Raw genomic sequence first — 20,869 nt, forward strand, 5'->3', positions numbered from 1 at the left:
TTTGAAGCAAAACCTGATGCTTTAATATAAATTGCCCGTAAATGTAAGATTAAGCTAAACTACCTGATGACTTTTCTAAACTAAAGTAACAAATAGGAGATGGTGACATCTTCACCTTCATTCACACTGTCAGTGCCTTAGATATCTAAGAAAATATTTAGCTAAAAGCATTGGTTTGGCAGAGTTATGGAGAATGAAAACAGGATTTGAGATCAGGAGAGGGGTCTCTTTGCATGCTGCCCGCAGCATGTAGAATCTCATCTTTTTAACTTGATTACATTAATCCCACTAAGGCTGCACTGAATTTTCTAACTGAACTTTGCCTTTTTAACTTCAGATGGAAACCCCTGAATATTTTTCTCCCTGTCTTTTTATGGACTTTAACATGTTATCAAATTATTTCTACTCAGTGAAAAAAAATCCAAATACACTTCAAAGCAGCACTTTGCAATGTTACAAAATGATGTAAAACTGCCATAAAAGTAAGTTGCTGCCTTGGGGCAGCATTGCTTAAAAGAGATGTAGAGTCACTAAACGTAGTGGGGTAGGAAACACATTTCTGTCTGAAGACCAGAGGGCACCTGACAGCACTGCCCTGCCAAGAGCCACCGGGCCGAGCTGAGGTGACCCAGGAGCGGTCGCAGGAGAGGAGCGGAGCAGGGGAGGCTCGGCTGGGCTGGGCTGGGCTGCCCTCGGCACCGCTCACAGCCTCTCCGCCTGGGCCTCCAGCTTCCCAAGCCGATCCTCAGGCTCCATTTTGCGGACAGCCCAGGTGCCCCTGAGGCTCTGGGGAGGAGGAGGCCTCGGCACAGCACGGAGGGGACGCGGCCGCCCAGTTCTCCACAGCCCTCGGGTGGGCGTCGAGTCCCCGCGAGGGGCAGCCGTCACAGGGAGCGGACCAGGCTCCCCCTGCCCCCGCAGAAGGGCTCTCACAGCCCGAGCAGACCGTCTCCTGCGCGGGCTCTGCGGGGCGGATGCACCCCGGCCCAAGGCGGAGGGCGGCGCTGCGTCCCCCGGGGCGGCTCCCGCGGAGGTGGCCGCTTCGGGGCGCCCGGCAGCCCGCGGGGCGGCCCCACTTCCCCACAGGCTGAGGGCGAGCGAGGTCGCGCCGTGCCGGGGCAGAGCCGCCGTGCCGGGGCAGAGCCGCCGTGCCGGGGCAGAGCCGCCTCGCCGTCCCGCGCTTCCTGTTCGCAGAGCCTCCGAGAGCCGGCGGCCCCCTCCCCAGCCCGCCAAGGTAAGCGGCACAGGGAGGGAGTAGCCGGACCCCCAAGGGCTCGCAGCAGTAGCGTGGCGGGGGGTCTCCTACTCGCTGTGGTGAGAAACCGCCCCGGCAGGGGATGGGAATGGGTGAGAGCGGCGCCGCCCTGCAGAGCGGCAGCCCGGGGTGGGCAGCGCGGAGCGGAGCCCGGCAGCCCCCGCCGTGCCGCCCGGGAAGCCGCCTCACACACCGCCTGCTCCCCTCGGGGTAGGGAGCCTTCGGGCGGCAAGCGTGGCTCAGGTGGACTGACATGGGGTTTAGCGTTGCGGTGGTGGGTCCCGGTGTTGGTTGTTCCCTTCGGTTGGATTAACCTGAATCAGACCCTCGCTGTGCGCAGACCCTGAAGGGGCCAGTGGGAGATTAATGTTTTGCAAGGCAGGATTGCAAAAGCTTCCTCGCAGCTTGGTGGGGCAGGTGGGATCCCCAGGGATACACAGGGCCTGGCTTTCGGTGGCTGCCTCGGCAAAGTGGAGGCAGGCAGGAGAAAATGCGGTCCAAAGCTGCCAAAAAATACACCATGTGAATGTGCTAATCTATCAATCTTAAGCTAAGTATGTAAGAAGGTGGTGTGGTTAAGGCAAAACAGCCAGTACAGACTTCCAAGGAAGGCAATTTACATCTCTTCACTGGTGGTATTTTTGGCCGTGTGGTTTAGGGAAGAAATAAATGTGTGTCCTGACTTTGAGAAGGCCCATCCTGCATGGTAACCTCATTGAACACCATGCAGAAGTAACACAAATATAGTCTCCACAGGCTTGGGCTGATTTTTCAATCCCTTGTGGACCAGAGGAGAAGCTATTAAATCCATTCATTGTCACACTGGGAAGATGTATCTGGTAGGCCTTTTAATCAGTATATCACCCAGCCTGTCTAAACTGTCATTAAAAATTTGGATGCAGAAATGCAGCCTGCAAACAAAATATGCAGGGTACCACCAAACTGGGACAGACAGTTTGGCTTTCTGAGGTCTCTTCCTGTCCCACATTGCTCTGATTCTGTGATTAGCATGGGTCCAGCTTGACTCTACCCATCAAACCTTCTGTTTGCAGGATTTTGGCAGTCATCTTTTGTCTTTGGTTCCAGTTCCTCTTTGTGAATTTCATGATATGCATGTTTTGTCATCTGTTCCTGCTTGATTATAAAAAATACTCATTTCACAGAGGCTCTGTTGATATCACTAGTTATCCTGCTGCTGCACAACAGTGGTGTAAATATAGTGTTTCTGGGACTCAATTTAGTATATTTGTTTCATTAGAGACAAATAGGTAAGCCCCAGTGCTTCAGAGGGATATACTAGATGACCTGTTCCACCTCCATAGGCTCCTACTCATTTATCTTCACTAACTTGACAAAGTTTTTTTCTAGAAACTTTGTGAAGAACATGAATTTAGGTTAAAACTTTATATTTAAAACAGAATGTTTAACTTCTTGCTGATTCTGTTCAATTCTGGTTTTACTTGTGGGCTTTCTAAGGAGACTATTACATTTCATTGTACTTCATGCTTTGTGCAAGCATTGCTTAAAAATGGAGATAATTTGGTTTGATATATGGATTACAAATGTCTTTGGGAGGTTTAATCAATGGAGCATTACAAATAGCTGAATGATCTTTGTTTTCTGTTCTCAGAGAATTCTGATCCATCCGGGAGGGCACATAACTGGAAAAATGTACTGTCTCTGAAAGGGGTGCTTTTAGTCATTCCCTGTGTCGTCTTTTTCTTCTTTAAATATCTCCTGTGGTTACTAAAGGCTCTTCTGATGATTGGAGGCAAATATGACCAAATGCTCAAAGTTATTATTGAGTAAATTGTGTTTTAATTTTCCATGATGGAATCTGTGGTTATTTGATGTGCAGTATCTTCCACAGGTTATGATGCCTTCGAAGTGCTGGTTTATTTTGTTACCAAATGTATTTATTCCAGCTAAGTTGGATCTTTACAGATCAAGAGTCAGATTCTCACTATACTTGAGCAGTGTCTACTAGATCACGCACTATAACTCATGCACCTGTAAATTAGGCTGTAAACTTGTTTTTTTAAAAAAAATTCTTAAAGGTTTAGAGCCTAACACATTTTGGAGGGTAACAACGTCCATAGAGGGTGCAGCAGTATGAACAGAGGGGCCAGCTGGAAGCTGTAACAGCTTGACTTAGTACTGTGGTCTGAGATTTCTTAGGTAGTAAAGAATTTACCCAATCCACTGAGATTTTGCTTTTGCTGTGTTTCACCTTTTCTGTTAGAAGAAATGTCTCGCAGCAATGAGAGCAACAAGAGGCAGAAAGCTTTCCTTCTCTTGCTCTGCAGCTTGTGGTGAAGGGAGAGGTAGGACTTCGATAACTTCTGGATGGAGGGATCAGCTATTGCATCTCTTTGGCCCTACAAAATGTCTAAAAAACTACCAGTCTGGAATACTGCTGGAGCTGAGAGGAAGGGTTGCCTTGTTCAAGAGAGGACCTGTCTTGTTTGCAGATTCATGAACATCTGTCCTTTGAGAAGATGTGGGAATGTGGATTTTCTTGGAAAGTTTATATTTCAGAGGTGGCTTTACAGGAATGTAGCTGAATTTGGTTTTCCTGTACACCATTCAGATATCAAGGCCCCTATCCTTTCCTTTCCTGCTTTCTCCACAAACTACACGTGTTTTTCTTTCCCACAGATCTTTTTTTCATCTTTAATTTCAGTACATTTTGACTTGTCTTGTTGTAGGCACATCTGAGCTGTTGTGACGATGACTTCATGTGGTCAGGTGTGGATCTGGGGTGAAAATGAAAATAAGACCTCTTATTTGCCTGCAGCAATATAGAAACTTTAGCTTGTTTCTTTTGGAAGGTCTCTATAGTGACTGGTGACTTGCATCCATGCAGACCTTCCAAAGTGCTTCTTGGACTTTACGGGCAGGATCCTGCTCACCCAGACATTAGCATTTTAGTCAGCTGGGGTTCTGAGTCACCTTTACAGTCAATGGAGCAAGATAGGTACTGCTAAAACGTGGTTCAGCTGCCCAGTTTTAGATGGCTACCATGAATCGTGCTCTATAAAATTGCCTTTCCCTTCATTGACTAAAAGAGCCTGGGATGACCAGGTCAGATGCAGATGTCATAGAAACTCCACCATATGACTCTTCATGATTAGGAGTGATCCATGATGTAGCAAAATTGCTCTTGGAAAAGCAGGCATTTTAGGCAGTTTTCCTTATCATCCAGCCTGTTGATTCATGGGTGTCCCTGGACATTAGCAGCAAAGCTGCAAGTGTAGAAGATAGTATGTTGCATTGTGAAAGAAATAAGCTAGGAGCCATGTTCTTCTGAAGTTTCTGTGGGAGACTTTTGAACATCTCCATGAGCATGCATGAACATGTGTTCCTCACCACCCCTCGATATTAATTTATAGCATTGCTCCTGGACTGTGACTGAAAAGGAAACACAAATTGCTTTCATCTGACTTAGAACTTTAATGTGGGAATTCACAAACTAGTTTGATAATGATTGTTTACAAAGTTTAAATCTGTCATTAGTTTCAAAGCCTTTCTTTCAATAAAGTGACCTTTTAGATCTGTGCCTAGCTAATTGCTCTCACAATTTTTGCTACCAGAAGGTACGTCAGCCTGCACACAGCACTGTTTCTTCTTGTTGAGCGTTGATCCAACATGCCATGAGTTTAGACTCAAATAAATTAGGGATACAGTTATTGGGAATAACAGGAGTATTTTGGGGAGTATGTGCATTATGAATCCTAGAAGAAAAAGAAGGTTCAGTATGTATGAACCAAATTTTTCTATGATACTCTGTTTAGAAATGCATACAGAGACATTTCTGCTGGAAGTTTTGCTCTGAATGTATTTCGTCAGTCCATTTCCATTTTTTACTTTCACTCTGTATTTGCTTGTAGTTTAAAGCAGCGGATGTAAAAGTGTGGCATGTTAACACTAATATTAAAGGATGAAGCTCCATGTGTATCTGCTATCAGTGATGGGCAGACCCTGCATGGCTGATATCACAGACAACGGCAAGTTCTCAGTTGTTCTCAGACAATCCAAATGATAATATGAAAATGTTGGTGAAAATGTTGTCGTTGTATATACACCTATCAGGGAGAGGGGGGATGTCTGGGGAACAGATGTGCTTCTAGCAGCATTGCTAGTACATCAAGCATAGAGAGGACAGCTAAGAGCCGAAATCAGAGGCACTCACCAGATACTTTTGCTGATTAAAAATTGCAAAGAACCTTCTGAGTCCCTAGTTTTAGGCAAAATAACGTGTCTGCCTAGAAGGCAGCTCAGCAAGAGCGTGGGCAAGCTCTACAGAATTGTCATTTACCTGCTGACATCAAATCCATATAGCCAGCAAATGAAAACTTGCTCCTTAGTGGCCTTACCTGACCCATTTTGGTACTCTCACTGCATCTTCAGGTAGGCCAGACTGCAGACACATGATTACTTTTCTTCCACTTCAGAGGAAGATTTTGATGTATTTTTCAAGATTTTCTAGTAGTTTCTAACACTACTAGAAGCCCCCCTTGCCTCACTTGGTATGGGAATTTCATTGAAGCACAGAAATAAGGATGATGTATCAGCCCAAAAAGCGTTTTTGAAAGTTGATGTGTTTTTTGTCTCTGATTGCAGATTTTAAAAAAATAATCATTTAAGTAACAGTCCACTCTACGTTCTCTGTGCTTTTTGATGAAATTTTATATTTTAAAGATCTGCTGTACACATAGCTTGGGGGGCCTAAGTTGGTGAGATAATCCTGAGCAAGTGAGAATACATGCTAAAAACGTGAGCGCAGATACTATTCCCAAATACTTGTTGTGGTTACAGCTTAGTTTTGTACTTCGATAACCACATCTTCATGACTGAAGGGAGGCCAGCACACCTAATGTTTGAGAGAGCAAATATGAATAAGCCATTGGTTCTGCGTGTCTGTCCCAGGAAGAGATTCAACATGAATGTAACTGCAGTTTTGTCCCATGGGGACCATGTTCTTCCATGAAATTCAGCAAAGCCTTTCATATCTGTCACTTGATCAACCTCCTTTGTTTCCCCTGTGTCACAATGGAGTTGCTCTCTCTGACCAGATCAGTTGTCCCATCACCCCTCCACTCGTTGAGGGAAAATTAGAGGGAGGCAGTGGCATTTTCTTCTCATGGAAAACCTTACGGAAAAGGAATAATTACAGTGGAAATGTCACACGGTTCTTCTCCTCTTGCTGCGTTTTTTTTCCCCATAACTGTTTCCTTTGTGCGGTTCAGGGCTTGCTGGGCTGAGGCAAAGCAGCCGCAGCCATACTAACGTAACATCGTATCTGTGGTGACTCCACGCTTCCACTTTCCTTGTGGATCTTCATCTGAAACCCACTGATTATAACTGTTTCTGATTACTTTGCATTATGTAAGCTGAAAGAAACAGGTTTTCTAGGTGGAAAGTTAATAATGGACCTTGAAATTGCACCTGACTCTTCAGTCAGTAGTTAAGCTGAGAAAAAGGTGTAGAAAAAAAGTCTTCATTTAGTTTTCCTACCACTCACTATGGTACTGAGCACTGTATTACAATGAAATACCTATACATTAATACTAAAGCATTAGTTGCTTTTGATTTTAATATATGAGCTGTGTATGAAACAAACATATGGGTTCAATACAATTTTTACGGATTTGTTTTCACCCTTTTGCTTCACTCTTACATGTTAGAGAATTTTATACTAGTGTCTTTTCCTCTTTCAGTCTTCCTTTCCCGTACTATGTGTGTCCTCCCTTAAACATTTCTGGCAGTAAAAAGCACCTTTGATTATAAGAGATAAGATGGTGACTTGGAGCGTTTGCTGATGACTAGGGCCTAGGAAGAAGTTCTTTGTATGGGTAGACTGTTCTGTCATGGACCCTTATAGCACATCTTGCACTTACATCTAATGGCTCATTATGGGGGGAGTGAATGTTGGAAAAGATGAGCCATTGATTATTTGACATAGCAGCTCCTGCACTTCAATTTTGTACTGTAACTTTTCATTCATTTTTTCCTCTTCTTGACTTTGTGCTATTATTTTCATTATTCCACCCTTAATATCTCTTGATTCTATAGGGAATCGGGGTGGGAAATTATTTTCCCCTATTGTGGATCCCTGTTCCTCTCTCATCTGTGGGCTTCCTTGTCTGCCATTTTCTGCTTGTTAGACAATCTGCCCATGTGGCATCACTCTACCACACGGATTGTGAAGCTAAATATCAAAATCTTCATTTAGTAGAGAGCCATAAGACACAGTTTCTATAGATCAGTGACCTGAGGATAAGGGAGTTCTGGAAATAGTTCAAAAGTAGCAAATGAGAATGAAATGTTTATAGCCCATCTGTGCCATTGCAGGGTGGATTTAGGCTGAGCATTCTGCTGAATCCAAAAATTATTAATAATTGCACTATTCTCATTTGCTGGCAATCTTTTTAAAGTACAATACAGTCTCTTATTACATAAGTTCCGTATAGCAATGTTGGGTAACTGGAAGAAACAAGAAGGAAAATGTTAACCAACATCAGCAAACTACAAATTATGGGAAGGAATGTGGAAACAAAACAAATTTGTGCTACTCAGGCTTGCATTACTCTTTCACTATTCTGGTCTTCCATCACGGCAGGGAATGGGAGGAACTTGTAACTGACATTTGTATTTTCTGGTAACTTGTATGTCTGCAGTTTATACCTGAGTGCTATCAACACAACACAGATGAGCCTTGATCAGCTGGTGGTTCATGAGCTGAATCCAGCTCAGGGGACACACTTCTATCCAGCTTTCTGCCTTTCCCGGGAGAAAATAAGTTGGGGGAATGGAGATATTGTTCTTATGGGCCATTTATCTGGCACAGAGTAGGGAATTGTTTCTTCTACCAATCCGTGTGAAGACATAGGGACATAGGACTGGAAATACATCTCCTGCCATTTTGTTCTACATGGAGAGTTTATGCTGCCCATATGGCTCACGGGGAGAAAGTCCCCAAACTGGACCATTCTGCAGTAAATAATTCTGTGACAAAGGAAAAAGAAGGTGACCCAGTCTATAGTCATACAGTATTTCTGTTGTGTTCTTAGAGCCACAGGCCGGATTGAAGCACATCTGCTGGGAGGATACTATATAAAGATGAACAGAAGTGGCACTGCTTTCCAGCTCTATAAAAGCAATCCCCTTTGGGAGGTGACAGGAGGCTACAAAGTGAAGTTCTGTTACATAGAAATTGCTCCCCAGCTTTCTCCTCCCTGAGTTTGTGCTTTACACTGGCGTTTCTTTTTCCCCTTTCATAAGGTGCTTTGAACTTTTAGTTCCCAGCTTCTGCAGTACATTTAGGATACATTTTCTGGAGCCCAGGATCCAGACTCTGTGTCTGGCCTGAGAGCGATTCTGGAGAGGAATGAGCTGTCTTGCACATAGCCTGCATGCCATGTCCCTCTGTACTCCTTTTCCACAGTCACAGCCTATGCTGTCGCTGGTTAAATGTTCTTCATCTTAGCCCAAGAGCCCTTTGCTAAGCCCCTCCTCTTGCCTTGAGTAACTTCCTCCCGACGCACTTTGGGTAGGTTTTTAGGTAGTCCCTTGTTCCCCTCAGTCTCTCTTAATGGAGCCTCTGGGACCATTCAAGAATCCTGCCATCCTGCCTCACCCCAAGAACAGCACCCACAGCTGCTTCTCCCAAACACCACTTGCAGCAAATGGGGTGAAGAAGAGACTGTGTTTGGGGCAGAGCGTGGGAGAGAGGGGGAGTCTGGGGACCGCTGGGGTGATGGGTGCTGAAGCAGCAGCATCTGAAGGACAGCCTCGGACCTAGTGTCCTGTGGTGCTTTACAAACATACTAAAACTCTTCCTCTCTTTCTCTCACCAATGGAAAATAAAGTGCTCAAATATATATCACTGAAAATAATGGTGGTGTACTTGCGCTCAGTTGGTGTACTCATGTGTAAGAGTTTCTGTGGTGTTTAAATTATCATCATCGGCTTGGAAAACAAGGATAAAATACAACAACTGTCATCATTAAAGTGCAGCAGGGTAGCTTTCAAGCCTATGAAATCTTGGTCTTTTGGACTAATAAAGACTTCTTCCAAATTCACTCCTAACTGTAGGCTTGCTCCTGTAATACAAGTGAGTTAACTGTGAACATCTAAAACAGCAAAAAAGGGAACAAGCTTTCAAGAGGTTTAATTCTATAAATGGCATAGTTAGAATTTCTGTGAAACAGAAGTGGGATCTGTGAGTTTGGAGTGCTCCTATCTAAAGACGTTTGTGCTTAGATCTGTGTGGATGATTCTGGAGTTAGTAATGAGCCTAAATATCCAGTGTGTCTTTAGTCTTGCTAGAGTCATTATGAGCAATGTGATACCAGATAACAAGGCCACTGGAGTAAAAATTGGTTCCACAGTGTGTGTAAAAACGTGTCTGGAACAATCAATGGAAAATGCTGTGATGTGGTTTTTGTAGCCTGGTCACCTGAAGATGCTCTGGTGCCCCAGGTTAGCCTTAGAAAAGGATTCTCATACATTACTGCTGGTTTTATTTTAATACAAAGCCTTAATTAATACAAAGACTTAATTTTAAACTAGGAAGGATATGTTGCAATTGTATCAGTCTTCCTGCAGCATCTAGTGTTTTAGGGTGTCACTGTCATTCCATCATGAGTGGAGTTGTGACATGTCACACCCATCCCTGAGATAAATATGCAATATAATTTCAGCTGCAGATAAACCTACAGGCATCGGCACACAGGATTTCCCAGAAGAATAGGTGATATGAGTAAGAAACTGCTTTCAGAGTTATCTGTGTGTACAAGCTTCTTCTTAGAAAATGCCATGCTTGTGTTAGGAAAGTACAGTGCTGGAAGCAGTCTGAGTGCTTTTGATCCATCCTTTTCAAAATACGAGTTAGTATTAGAAGAGAGTTACATGATACAGGGTCATCTTATGTAGGTACAAAAGAGAAAAGTATTTGGAAAATGCTAATTTCCAAATCTGATTCTGATTTTGAAAGCTTGGAGGGAGCTGACATTTCTCCTTTATTACTCCAATATTTCAATTTCTATTCCTAGTACCTACTAGAATTAGGAACTAACTGGATTATTCTTCTAGGCAGAGATAGATGTTTTCTTATTCTATTTCATAAAAATTGACCTGTTAGGGGCTTTTTACTAGACATGATGCAATAGCTGGTTAAGGAACTTCCATCCTGCCTCGCCTAAGTATTTCAGAGACATTCCAGTAGTCAGAGTTTTGCTTGACACCTAACAGTAAAATCATTGTAAGACACCTAGATAGATCTATTTCAGACCTGCAGTCAGTTTGGCCAGCAAGTTGTCTCCCACACCAGCTGGCCTCACATGTTTCAGAAGGAGGGAAAAGAAATCCTGTGCTGGGAGATACGGCATAACCCATTTATCATGAAAGCTTTACTCCGGTTGCAAATTGGTGGAGCTTTTGTTTTAGGTCTTGAAACATGAGGTTCATCATCCTTGTCTGAAACTCTGAAATTCTGACACTTACATAATAGCTACAAGTGCTTATAGAGAAAACCAGCTCCTCAGCTTGCTACCTCACCAGTTTTGATGATGGGTTTCACACACTGTGTGCATTTCCCTGGAACAGTTGTGCAGACTTTCAGTTTCATTAACTATCCCATTTATTTTGTGTTATAAGCCAGGATGAAATGATGCCTCAGTAACTTTCTTCTAGGTTTTGATGCATCACACTACTTTCCTGTTTCCTGTGACACTTACCCTCTTCTCAGCTTTGTTCTTTACAGTGGGGCTTCTGTTACTTCCATCTCACTTCCCTGATTCTTCCTCTTTTATTCTGTCTTTGTATGGGATGATCTACTTTGCATAGTCTGCTGTAGGTAAGGGTGAACTTCTGATACGAGAGATGTAATCATTGGTCTACTGGTAGGTCTCTCTAAAATGTTAAAGATTTCTTAATTCCACTCCAGAAAGCATTTAAGCATCAAGCATTAGCAGGGAGTTACAGTGCTGGTGGTGGTCATGTGGATAGTTAAACAGCTTGTGTTCGTTTTGGTGGGCTTGATACTCCGACGCTTACACACTGTAGTGCAGGGATTCGGAGGTGAAGGTGTGCTTTTGGTCTTTCCGTGTGACTTGTAAAAATATACTTAATGTATTTTTATCCTTGCTGTTTGCATATGTAACAGTTTAAGAATAACATCAATGCTTTTAATTTAATGAATGTGTCTGTAACTGTTCACCAGATCACTGTGTGGACTGGTCCCTAACACTGTTCATAGCATGAGTCCGCTGTATGTCTTTGTTCTACTGATACGATGCTGTTTCTCATTCCTTTTTTGTTTGTAGTCCTTAGGTTGATTGAAGTGCATCAACTCAACTGAGACTGCGTTGCAGAGATGGTAATCTCATGTGCGATATCGTTGGTGTTTCCTGTTCGGTGTTGCACAAAGGCTTTGAGCTTATTTTCAGATTGCAAGTGCAGAAGCCTTGTTACCATGTGACTTAGACCATTCTTCCTGTTGAAAGGGACTGGCTTTTGGTAATTCTCAGAGGTATCAGATATTAACAGTTCAAACTCTGTGTAGTATAGTACCATGCCTGGTTTTTTTGAGCTACACCATATGATTACTCTGTCAGCTTTCATTATATTTTTAATAGTTTTTTTTCAAGCAGGGTGAATTTCGTGCCATTGTTTTACTACTTGTTCTTTTAGCTTTCTGCCAAGTGATAATGATTCTATCAAACAATTCCGTTTCCTATGTATTGTTCATAGACGCAGTGCTGTTGTCTTATGTAAGTGTGCAAATCACAAAACTTTCTTAATTCTTAAAAAAAATAAAGTTGTTTTACTATTCTCTCTAGTATGCAACCGTGCAGAAATCATATCCAGATTTTAATTACTGAGTTCATATTATAGACTAGGAAAGGCAGTTCCTGCTTCACCTGTCAGTGCATGGCACTAAATAACACAGGTGAGATTCTACTTAGTCCAGATAAGATTGTGCATCTTGAGACTGAGTGCAAGGACTGCTTCTCCATCTCGCATCTGAGCAAGAAACTTCGCAGTCAGTGTTTTCCTTTGGTGCCCTTGAATACTGGGCCGTCCCCATGGAAAAACAGTGTTGTTCGCTGTCAGCAAAGTCTGTTGCTCATGCAAGCGCAACAAGTTGGGCCAGGGAGTGTTTCCCATCTGTCTCTGTGGGCTAGTTTTCTTTCTGTACATCTACCAAATTTCTTTGACATTGGAAATGAAATAACTTAATTCCAACCTCCTAGCCCATCGCTCAAAAAACATAGAAATTTACATCTCAATTTCAAAATAAGGCTATATATGGAGTGGATATTTAGGAGAAGGAAGAAGTTTGGTGTGGGTCTGTTAACAAGTTTAGTGCACAGGAGTTTTGTATTGTCATCCAGGGAAGGTGGGCTGGTTCTTGTGAAAGGCAAATGGTTGGAGGTCCCTCACAGGGGCACCTGGATGGATGCAATAGGTATTTGGAAATGGCAACAAAGTTTGTGGCAGAGAAAAGGCAGATGCTACAAAAGACAGACACTAACAGGCAAGGAGAAGTAGAACAAATACACAGCAACTGTATTTTTTCATTGGGTGAGTTGAAATACAAAGAATGCTGGAAGTACAAAGACTACAATAAAATACAAGAGTTTTGCTATTCACGTCTCTTAATTTAGGTTTATATTATTTTTATCATCAAAGAGGCTGCTAAATCTGAAATTGGGAAGGTAAAAAAATAGGTCTAGTAGGTCTGGGGGACTTCTGGTAAATGGTGGAGTGAATAAATGTGTTGATGAGTCAAAATACAATGAGTCCATATTTATGTGTTATATAAACCTGTGAGAGTTTAATATGTGTAAACTAAATAGTGAGACTTGGTGGTTAGAATAGCAAGCTGAAGAGAAAATGCCCCAACCCCTACAGTATGAGAAATGTGGGAGGTTTGATTTGGTTTGTTTTTTAAAAGGGGTTTTCATGAGAGCTCAGTGAAGATTTGAGAATGTGAAATTTGGGAGAGATAAAAGACAGGAATGCCTTTGCCTGCATGCTTGGTGTTACTTCAAAAAGTGGTCTAGAAGACATCAACTTGAAAATCAATCACTTTAAAAATAGGTTAGGTTTTACATGTATGTCTTCCCACAAGCCCCTCCTTACCATGTTTATTCTTGACAACTGCAATTTCCGCTTTTTATTTTAATTCTGATTTTTTTCTCTGCTTAAATCTTATATATATAACATGGGAAACATTGTAAAAGTGTTATCTTCTTTTTTCTCTTCAGTTTATTGCAGTTCATAGTGATTTTTAGAGTTATTAGTACTATATACCAAAAAGATCACAGAAAAGTTGCTGTTTAGTGGATATAGAGGAGGACTGAATACAAAACTCAGTATTCATCTGGGGACTTTGGTAAACCTTTTCCCCTTTTTTGTTAATAATAGCTCATACACCTGCAGGTTTCACTTTGAGTTTCTGGTTTGAATAAGTTCAAGGCTGTTTATAAAAGTCAAAAGAATTTAGTGGTCCAAAATGCAGCAACATCTTCCCTAAATCGGGTAGATCCCAAATCTGCGTATTGTTTTGTCTCTTTGTTCCTACTATGGCAATCAAATTAAAAAAATGTAAATGATTGTGGAGAGGAATCAAAAAGGAGGAGGGTAGATGAACACTTCCACATTTTGGGAATTTGTTTTGCTATCTTTTGCTTTTGCAGCTCTTGACAAAATCCCTGATGAATTTGGAGAGTTCTCATGTCAGCTTAAGAGATCATTCAGTGTGTTTTAACATAGAAAATATTTTCAGGGTATTTGGTGATTGTGGTGCTAATTTTGTCTTCCTAAACCAAATCAATAAAAATTCAAGGCGGAGCGGGGGGAAAGATACTAGGGAGGGCAATGACTTGGTGACAACATGGCCTTATCAGCCTGGTGACAGTGAGGGATGTCTGTTCATTGAAAGTGACACTTGAAACGGACACGAATGTATTTCCCTCTCAAAATATATGCTCAGGCCTTCTCCCTTCCCCCATGTGCCTAAGGTCAAAAAAACCCTAGTATTAAATGTCATTTATTTGAAATGATAAGAAAAAGTCATCAGTGACTAAGTGAAGTCCAACCTACAGTGGAAATTCTAACATAATTATTTTCACATTGCTTTTTCATAGGTTTACATTATTTTCCTTATGAATCAAATGTGTCTGAAGATTCAGAAAATCATATAACTGCAAAGAAAGAAGCTCTAAATTTACTAGAAGCTCTAAAAATCCTGTAATTTGTTGAAAATGTTGTATAATCCAATATTCAGTTCTCTTGTCTTTTTTTTTTGTTAACTACTGAAGAGGTTTCTTAGGGGTTTGGTTTGGTTTTGGTTGTTTGATTTTTTTCCTTTTTAGACAAACATGATGGTCAAACATGAGGTCTCCTGGTTGTAACCCAAGAGTAATTTTATTGCCATTTCATAATGTAGCAAAGAAGGATTTCAGTTTGTCAAGGGAACCAGTATGAAGACTTGTTCCTGAAAGCAGATCTAGCCAGTGCTTAAAAAACCCACAAAAATGTACAAATGGCTAGAGCTGATAAGATTCCCCTGGCAGATATTTTGTTCTCCTAGATCACAAAGCAGGAAAACATGAAATTATTCAGTATTATTTAAGCACTAATGAGATACTTGTCAGTGTGAAATGCAGCTCCATTTTTTGTCACATAACAAATTTGAGTTTATTCTGTCTGATCAAATAAGTGCCATTTTATCTATCCTTTTTATGAAAATTGATTCTCCAAGTGCCAGCTGTGTAGGAAGCTACACAGCTGTTGATTCAAATAAATTAATTAAGATTCAGTAGTCGTTTACTCAACCAGTATAGTGCTGGATCTACAGAAACAGAATTTTATATAGAAAGCTCTGTATGATAACTATGATACATTCAGAGAGAGTGAGCCATCCAGTATGGGTTTGTCAGCTGGAAGCGAAGCAGATGAGATGACTTCAGGTCTCCATTTGCTCAGTCACATGTGAGGTGTGTTCCCTGCTCCATGGGCACAGCTGTGGGCTAGGGGTACCCTCAACCCTGCCAGCCACATCCTACTAAAATGTCTTTAACAGCATCCAGTTCCCAAATCTTTCAAGTCTTTGATTTTTGGGATCTGAGAAAACTGTGAGAGTTTCTGGTTGCCTGTGCCTTGTTTAGTTACACCAAAAAAAAGTCTAAAGTGGGTAGAATATGCCCCAAGCCTGACTGACGGAAGCTGTATGTGCCCACTCCTAGAGAGTTGTGGTGTCAGAGATAACACAGGCGGTAAGAGAACAAGTGGAAATCAGGCTGGTCTTGCTTATGTACATGCCAGAAAGACCAAGTCCAAAGGAGGCAGAGTAGCTCAGATTGCTCCAGTATTAACTATCATATTAAAGACACGCTACTAAATAATTCTCAAACAACAGGCTCTGACTTTAGTGGTTCAGTGGCCTTTATAACTATTGAATAGTTATGTGACTCAAGATGCTCTACTAAAGGAAAAGCACTAAGATTGAAGAGCAGGATTATTGCTGATCTTCTTTTCTTACCAATCTTTGTAGTCATTTGAGTTGTTCCTGTCCTCAGGTGATTGCTTTATTTCATCAGGTTGGCCCTCAGTCTCTAAGGTGCTGTTGCAGTTGACATTGGCTGGTCAGCCAGTTACTCACTGAGCTGCTCTATCACTCTGCCTTCTCAGCAGAACAGGAGCAGAAAATATGATGGAAAGGCTCATGGGTCAAGAGAAGGACAGGGAGATCACTTACCAACTACCATTGAACAAAACAGGCTCAACATAGGGAAATTAAATTGATTTATTGCCAATTAATAAGACAGTAGGATAATGAGAAATAAGAACAAAACTAAAAACATCTTTACCTCACCCCTCCCTTCTTCCCAAGCTCAGCTTCACTCTCAACTCTTCTACCTCTTCCCCTCAAGCAGCACATGGGGCTGGGGAATGGGAATTGTGGTCAGTTCCTAATGCTTTCTCTTTGCCGCTGCTTCCTCCTGACACTGTTTCCCTGCTCCAGATTGGGGGCCCTCCCATGAAAGACGTGAGCTTCTCCAACATGGGACCTTTCCACAGCCTGCAGTTCTTCAAGAACTGCCCCAGTGTGGGTCCTTTCCAGAAGGTACAGTCCTTCAGAAACAAACTCCTCCAGTGTGGGTCCTCCACAGGGTCACAGGTCCTGCCAGAAAACCTGCTCCGTGCGGGCTCCTCTCCACACGCTGCAGTTCCTGCCAGGAGGCTGCTACAGCATGGACACACCGTGGCCTGCAGCTTCCTTCAGGGCATATCCACCTGCTCTGGTGTGGGGTCCTCCATGAGCTGCAGGTGGATGTCTGCTTCACCGTTAACCTCCATAGGGTGTAGAGGAACAACCAGTTTCACAATGGTCTGTACCACGGGCTGCAGGGGAATCTCTGTACTGGCACCTGGAGCTCCTGCTCCCCCTTCTTGTCTGACCTTGGTGTTTGCAGAGCTGTTTGTCTCACATTTTCTCTTACAATTGTGGTGCAGCATTTTTTACCCTTTCTTAACTATGTTGTCGTAGAGGTGCCACCATCATCGCTGATGGACTCAGTTTTGGTCAACACCAAGTGCATATTAGAGCCAGCTGGAACTACTGTCTCTGTCTGACATAGGGCAGCTCCTGGTGTCTTCTCACAGAAGCCGCCCCTGCAGCCATCCCACTACCAAAATCTTGCCACATAAACCCAATACAGGTGCACACAAGCCCAGTGAACCAGTAGCAGTGAAAATTACACTTCTAGTTCTTGTCTCTGGCAGTGTTCCATGTCAGCCAACCGTCAACACTACTTCTCTCCCTGCAAAGGAACACATTTATGAGAAAGAGGAAGAGGATTATTACAGAAGCTGTATCTCCTCAGTATGTCAGCACCACCAGCATGTGGTGGCTGCCCTCACACCCCCCTCTTGCAACAAGAACCACCAGTTACTGTCATGCAGCATGTACCCATTCTCCTTGTCTCAGTGCTCTCCCTCAGGTATCTTGAGGTTAGGTAATGCTGGAGTTCTCTCAGTGCACTGGTATTTGAAAGAAAATAGGGAGAAATATTGAGACAAAAAGTTGGTCATGTACCTAACTGTAACCAGGTGCTGCACTAGATAACACCTAATCAACTCTTGCATTAGTCATCTAAACCAAAGAAACAAAGTTTTCAAGATGAAGCATTCAGGGATTTTTCAACCTCAGACTTTGCTTCCATCACTTGCTAGCTACATTTCTTTGATATTTAAGATACAACTGTGCTTTATTAGCTAGTGACTTTGTATGAAATGTAAATAATACAAGGACTTTGTTGGAACTCCTAATGAGTGTGGAGCCTAAGTATGTGTTCAGGCATATACAGGATTGAGATTCTGATCTGTTAGTAGTTATTTCTCAACTATGGATGGAGGGTTTTGCAAGTCATGAACAGTTGTTTTAAAGTCAATTGGGAATGCAATGTAAAACAATATTGTATGTCCTCTGGTTTTGACCATTGCTGGCTTTGAAAGGAACTTGTGATGATTCCCTGTCTTTTCTTTCAGATGGAGCAAACATGTGATGATATAGATGAAATGTTCAGCAATTTACTTGGGGAGATGGACATGCTGACCCAGGTAAATAATTCTGTTTTTCCATCAAAATTAGAAAAATAGCTATGATGTGTTAGAGAAAAGAGGCGACTTTTCTACGTTTTTAATGTGCCTCCACTCCAAATAAATATAGATACATTATTTTGAAAAACCTTCAACTAAATTTCTCCTTGGCCTTTCCCGCTATTTCTGTGTGCTTCATTTTAAACTTTTTTTAGCATTTCATTTGTTTTCTCTTGAATTGCCCTTTGCATGTACTTTCAGGTTTTTTCTGGGCTTTTATGGCCATTGTAAGGTGTTAGTTGTTAGATTAGTAATGAAAGTATTTCCTTAAGCTCCAACAGTCTGTTTCATCAATACATTTTGTGCTCTCCCTGCTCTTTTTTTTTCCTTGGGCACCATACAACTGTCTCATGTGTTTCATTTCTTCCTCTTCCCCTATTTATACCAAGTCTATTTTTATGAGAGTATTAACACAGGAACAGTTTTTAAAGTTATCACTGCTTGGGTTTCCAGTTCTGTCTAACTTCAGAAGAAACCAACATGTCCTGAGTGGGAAATAGGTGAAAAGAGCTGCCAAGAAAAACTTTTGCATTAATTTTCCTGGAAAGTGCCCATCAGTTTCAGGCAACTCTAAGAAATGTAAATGCCTCTGGTAAAAATTGAGTGAGCATGACAGACATCTCACAGGGATGTATAAACATGGGTATAGCTTGTAGGAAATATGAAGTAATCTTTCCATTCTGTGCAGCGTTGGTAAGACCTCAACAGGGAAACTGTGTCCAGTGTGCGCACCGCATTTTAGGAGAAGGAGAGTCAACAGGAGACAATCCAGAGGAAAGCAGTGGGAATGATGAGATGGAAAAGAAACATGACCTATAAGAAAAGATTGCATGAGGTTGTTTCATCTAGGGGAGACAAATAACAGTCTTAAAATACATAAAAGGCAGTGTCAGAGCAGAAAGAAGTACTTGATTCCTCATGTCTGTGGAATGGACAACAGGGAATGGTCTTTAGCTGCAGCAAAGGAAGTTTGGATGAGCGTCACAAGAAAGGTTTGATGGCAGGAATAGTGTTCTTGACAGTGAAGCAGTCAAACAGATTGCCAAAGTTGATGATGGAATTTATCTAGTAAGAAGCTTTTTAAATCAGGTCAGGTATACATTTTTCAGGTATGACCCAGGTATAACTGACCTCCCTTAGGACATGTGCATGGTCTGGACAGACCCTTGAAATTCCTTCCAGTCTTGTCTTCAGTGCTTATTAGAGCTATCACCTTCCTCACTGTGGGAGAATTATCTTTTTTATCTCCACTGTATGCACTTTTCCTAACTTGTGAAACACTGGTTCCCTGCCTGCTTCCTGAACAACAATCTACAAACTAGGAATTCTCTATTTAACTATGCAGATTTGCAGTTTACATTGCAAAGAGCAGCATGTTTTGTTGTTTGTTGTTTGGCTTTTTTTTTGCAAACAGCATGAGAAAGCAACAGCTTGGTTACGTATATATTAGTAAATAAAGAATCCTGGAGTAAGTGGCACTGCGTAGCTCAAATGTGTACACATACACAGTTAACTCTTTCAATACTCCCCTTCCTTAAAAACAACCTAAAAATCAGTCTGATTTTATCCACTGTCTCTGTAAGAAACAGCCCTGTGTTCTGTCCCCCACACCAGGCCTGGGTGTTACCTGCCGAGAGTTGCAGTTGGCATGGGTCAACATTGTATTGAGAAGTGGGTAAACCATTAAACACTTTGCGTGACTGTGAGATGGTACTAGTACCCTTGTCCTGGTCCTATTTAATTTACCAGTCTAGGTGTAATCACAGAAACTAGTGTGTCATTCTGTTCCTGGAAGAATAATTTATTTTTATTAAACAAATTCAGATAATTGACAAATATTAATGTCTGTAACAGTAATTATGTCATCAGATAAATTTCTTTTTCTTTTACCTTAACAGAGTTTAGGAGTGGAGACTGTACAACCTCCATCCCCCAAAGTGTCCAACAATGAATTTAGCTTTACAGTTGGTTTTAAAGATTTAAATGGTAAGTAGCTCAGTGGACTCTTTCATGCCTTTTGTGCTTATTTAAAATACCTCACAGCAACAAATGAGAAAATTTTGATTAAAAAAAAAATCAAACCTGAAAACAAAGTACAACAAAAACAAATGTTTTGCTAGAGGGGAAGGTATATTTGTATGTCTCAATGTAGGAAACTTCAAAGGGGCCAAATTTGTTTTGAAGGGACATTACCCAGTCTTATGTAGGAGTCAGACTTTTTAAATGTCTGAGTGTAGAGGTAAACAAAAGTGAGAAGTCCCTCTAATTACTTCCTAAAATGCAACTTTTTAAATGTGAAGATTTAACTTAAAAGAAAACAAACTTCCTCAGTGTGAGGTCAGAACTGCATAAGCATTTTAGTCTGGTGGAAGGACCAGCTTCAGCTGCTTCTCCTTTACCTTGCTTATTCTCGTTCTGGTTTGCACTTGTAGCTGCTTGTTGAGGCTGTGTGACAAACCAAAGGAGCTAATTTATCTGCGTGTAAAAAAATAACCCTCCCTTTTAATTTTGTTTGTGTTTTGTTTTGTTTCTTTTTTTACTGAGGGCTGGTTGTTTGCATTTGTGTGAGTTGGTTTTAACCTGTGCTTTTGTCCCAGAATCAGTTAACTATTAAGTTACCTAATGCCTCTACTGACAAAGTGGGTAGAGGTATGTAAATAGAGGGGATCATAAGCCAACTTTCCCACTGAAAAGCTTATGAAATTACCCTATTAGCATAACAGGTAAAGCAGAGTAAACTGAGACGGTCATGTCTAGTGACATGTTCACACTTTGGCTGATGAATGATCTATTATTTCTTGGACTAATTAGCATTTTTGAATATCTAGTTTAATGCTCTCCATCCCTTTCCAAAATCCTACTTAAAGCTTTCCCAATTTGTGACCTTTTTTTAAAAAAAAAAATTAAATTCTTTAAAGAGATTTAAACCACTGAATCTGT

General features: G+C 41.6%; 1 protein-coding gene across 1 annotated transcript in view; it reads left to right on the top strand.

Moving 5' to 3' along the window:
* Positions 1 to 1,097: 1,097 nt before the first annotated feature.
* The window catches only part of APBB1IP (amyloid beta precursor protein binding family B member 1 interacting protein), a 64,601-nt gene continuing 44,829 nt past the window's right edge, over positions 1,098 to 20,869 (top strand). Inside the window, exons 1-3 of the mRNA XM_082046455.1 lie at positions 1,098 to 1,234; positions 17,819 to 17,890; positions 19,828 to 19,915. Of these exons, the coding sequence (XP_081902581.1) occupies positions 17,819 to 17,890; positions 19,828 to 19,915 (160 nt within the window). The 5' untranslated portion in view covers positions 1,098 to 1,234. The remainder of the gene's footprint in view (positions 1,235 to 17,818; positions 17,891 to 19,827; positions 19,916 to 20,869) is intronic.

Source organism: Streptopelia decaocto, assembly GCF_964273445.1.
Source record: "Streptopelia decaocto genome assembly, chromosome: 2".
Lineage (NCBI taxonomy): Eukaryota > Metazoa > Chordata > Aves > Columbiformes > Columbidae > Streptopelia > Streptopelia decaocto.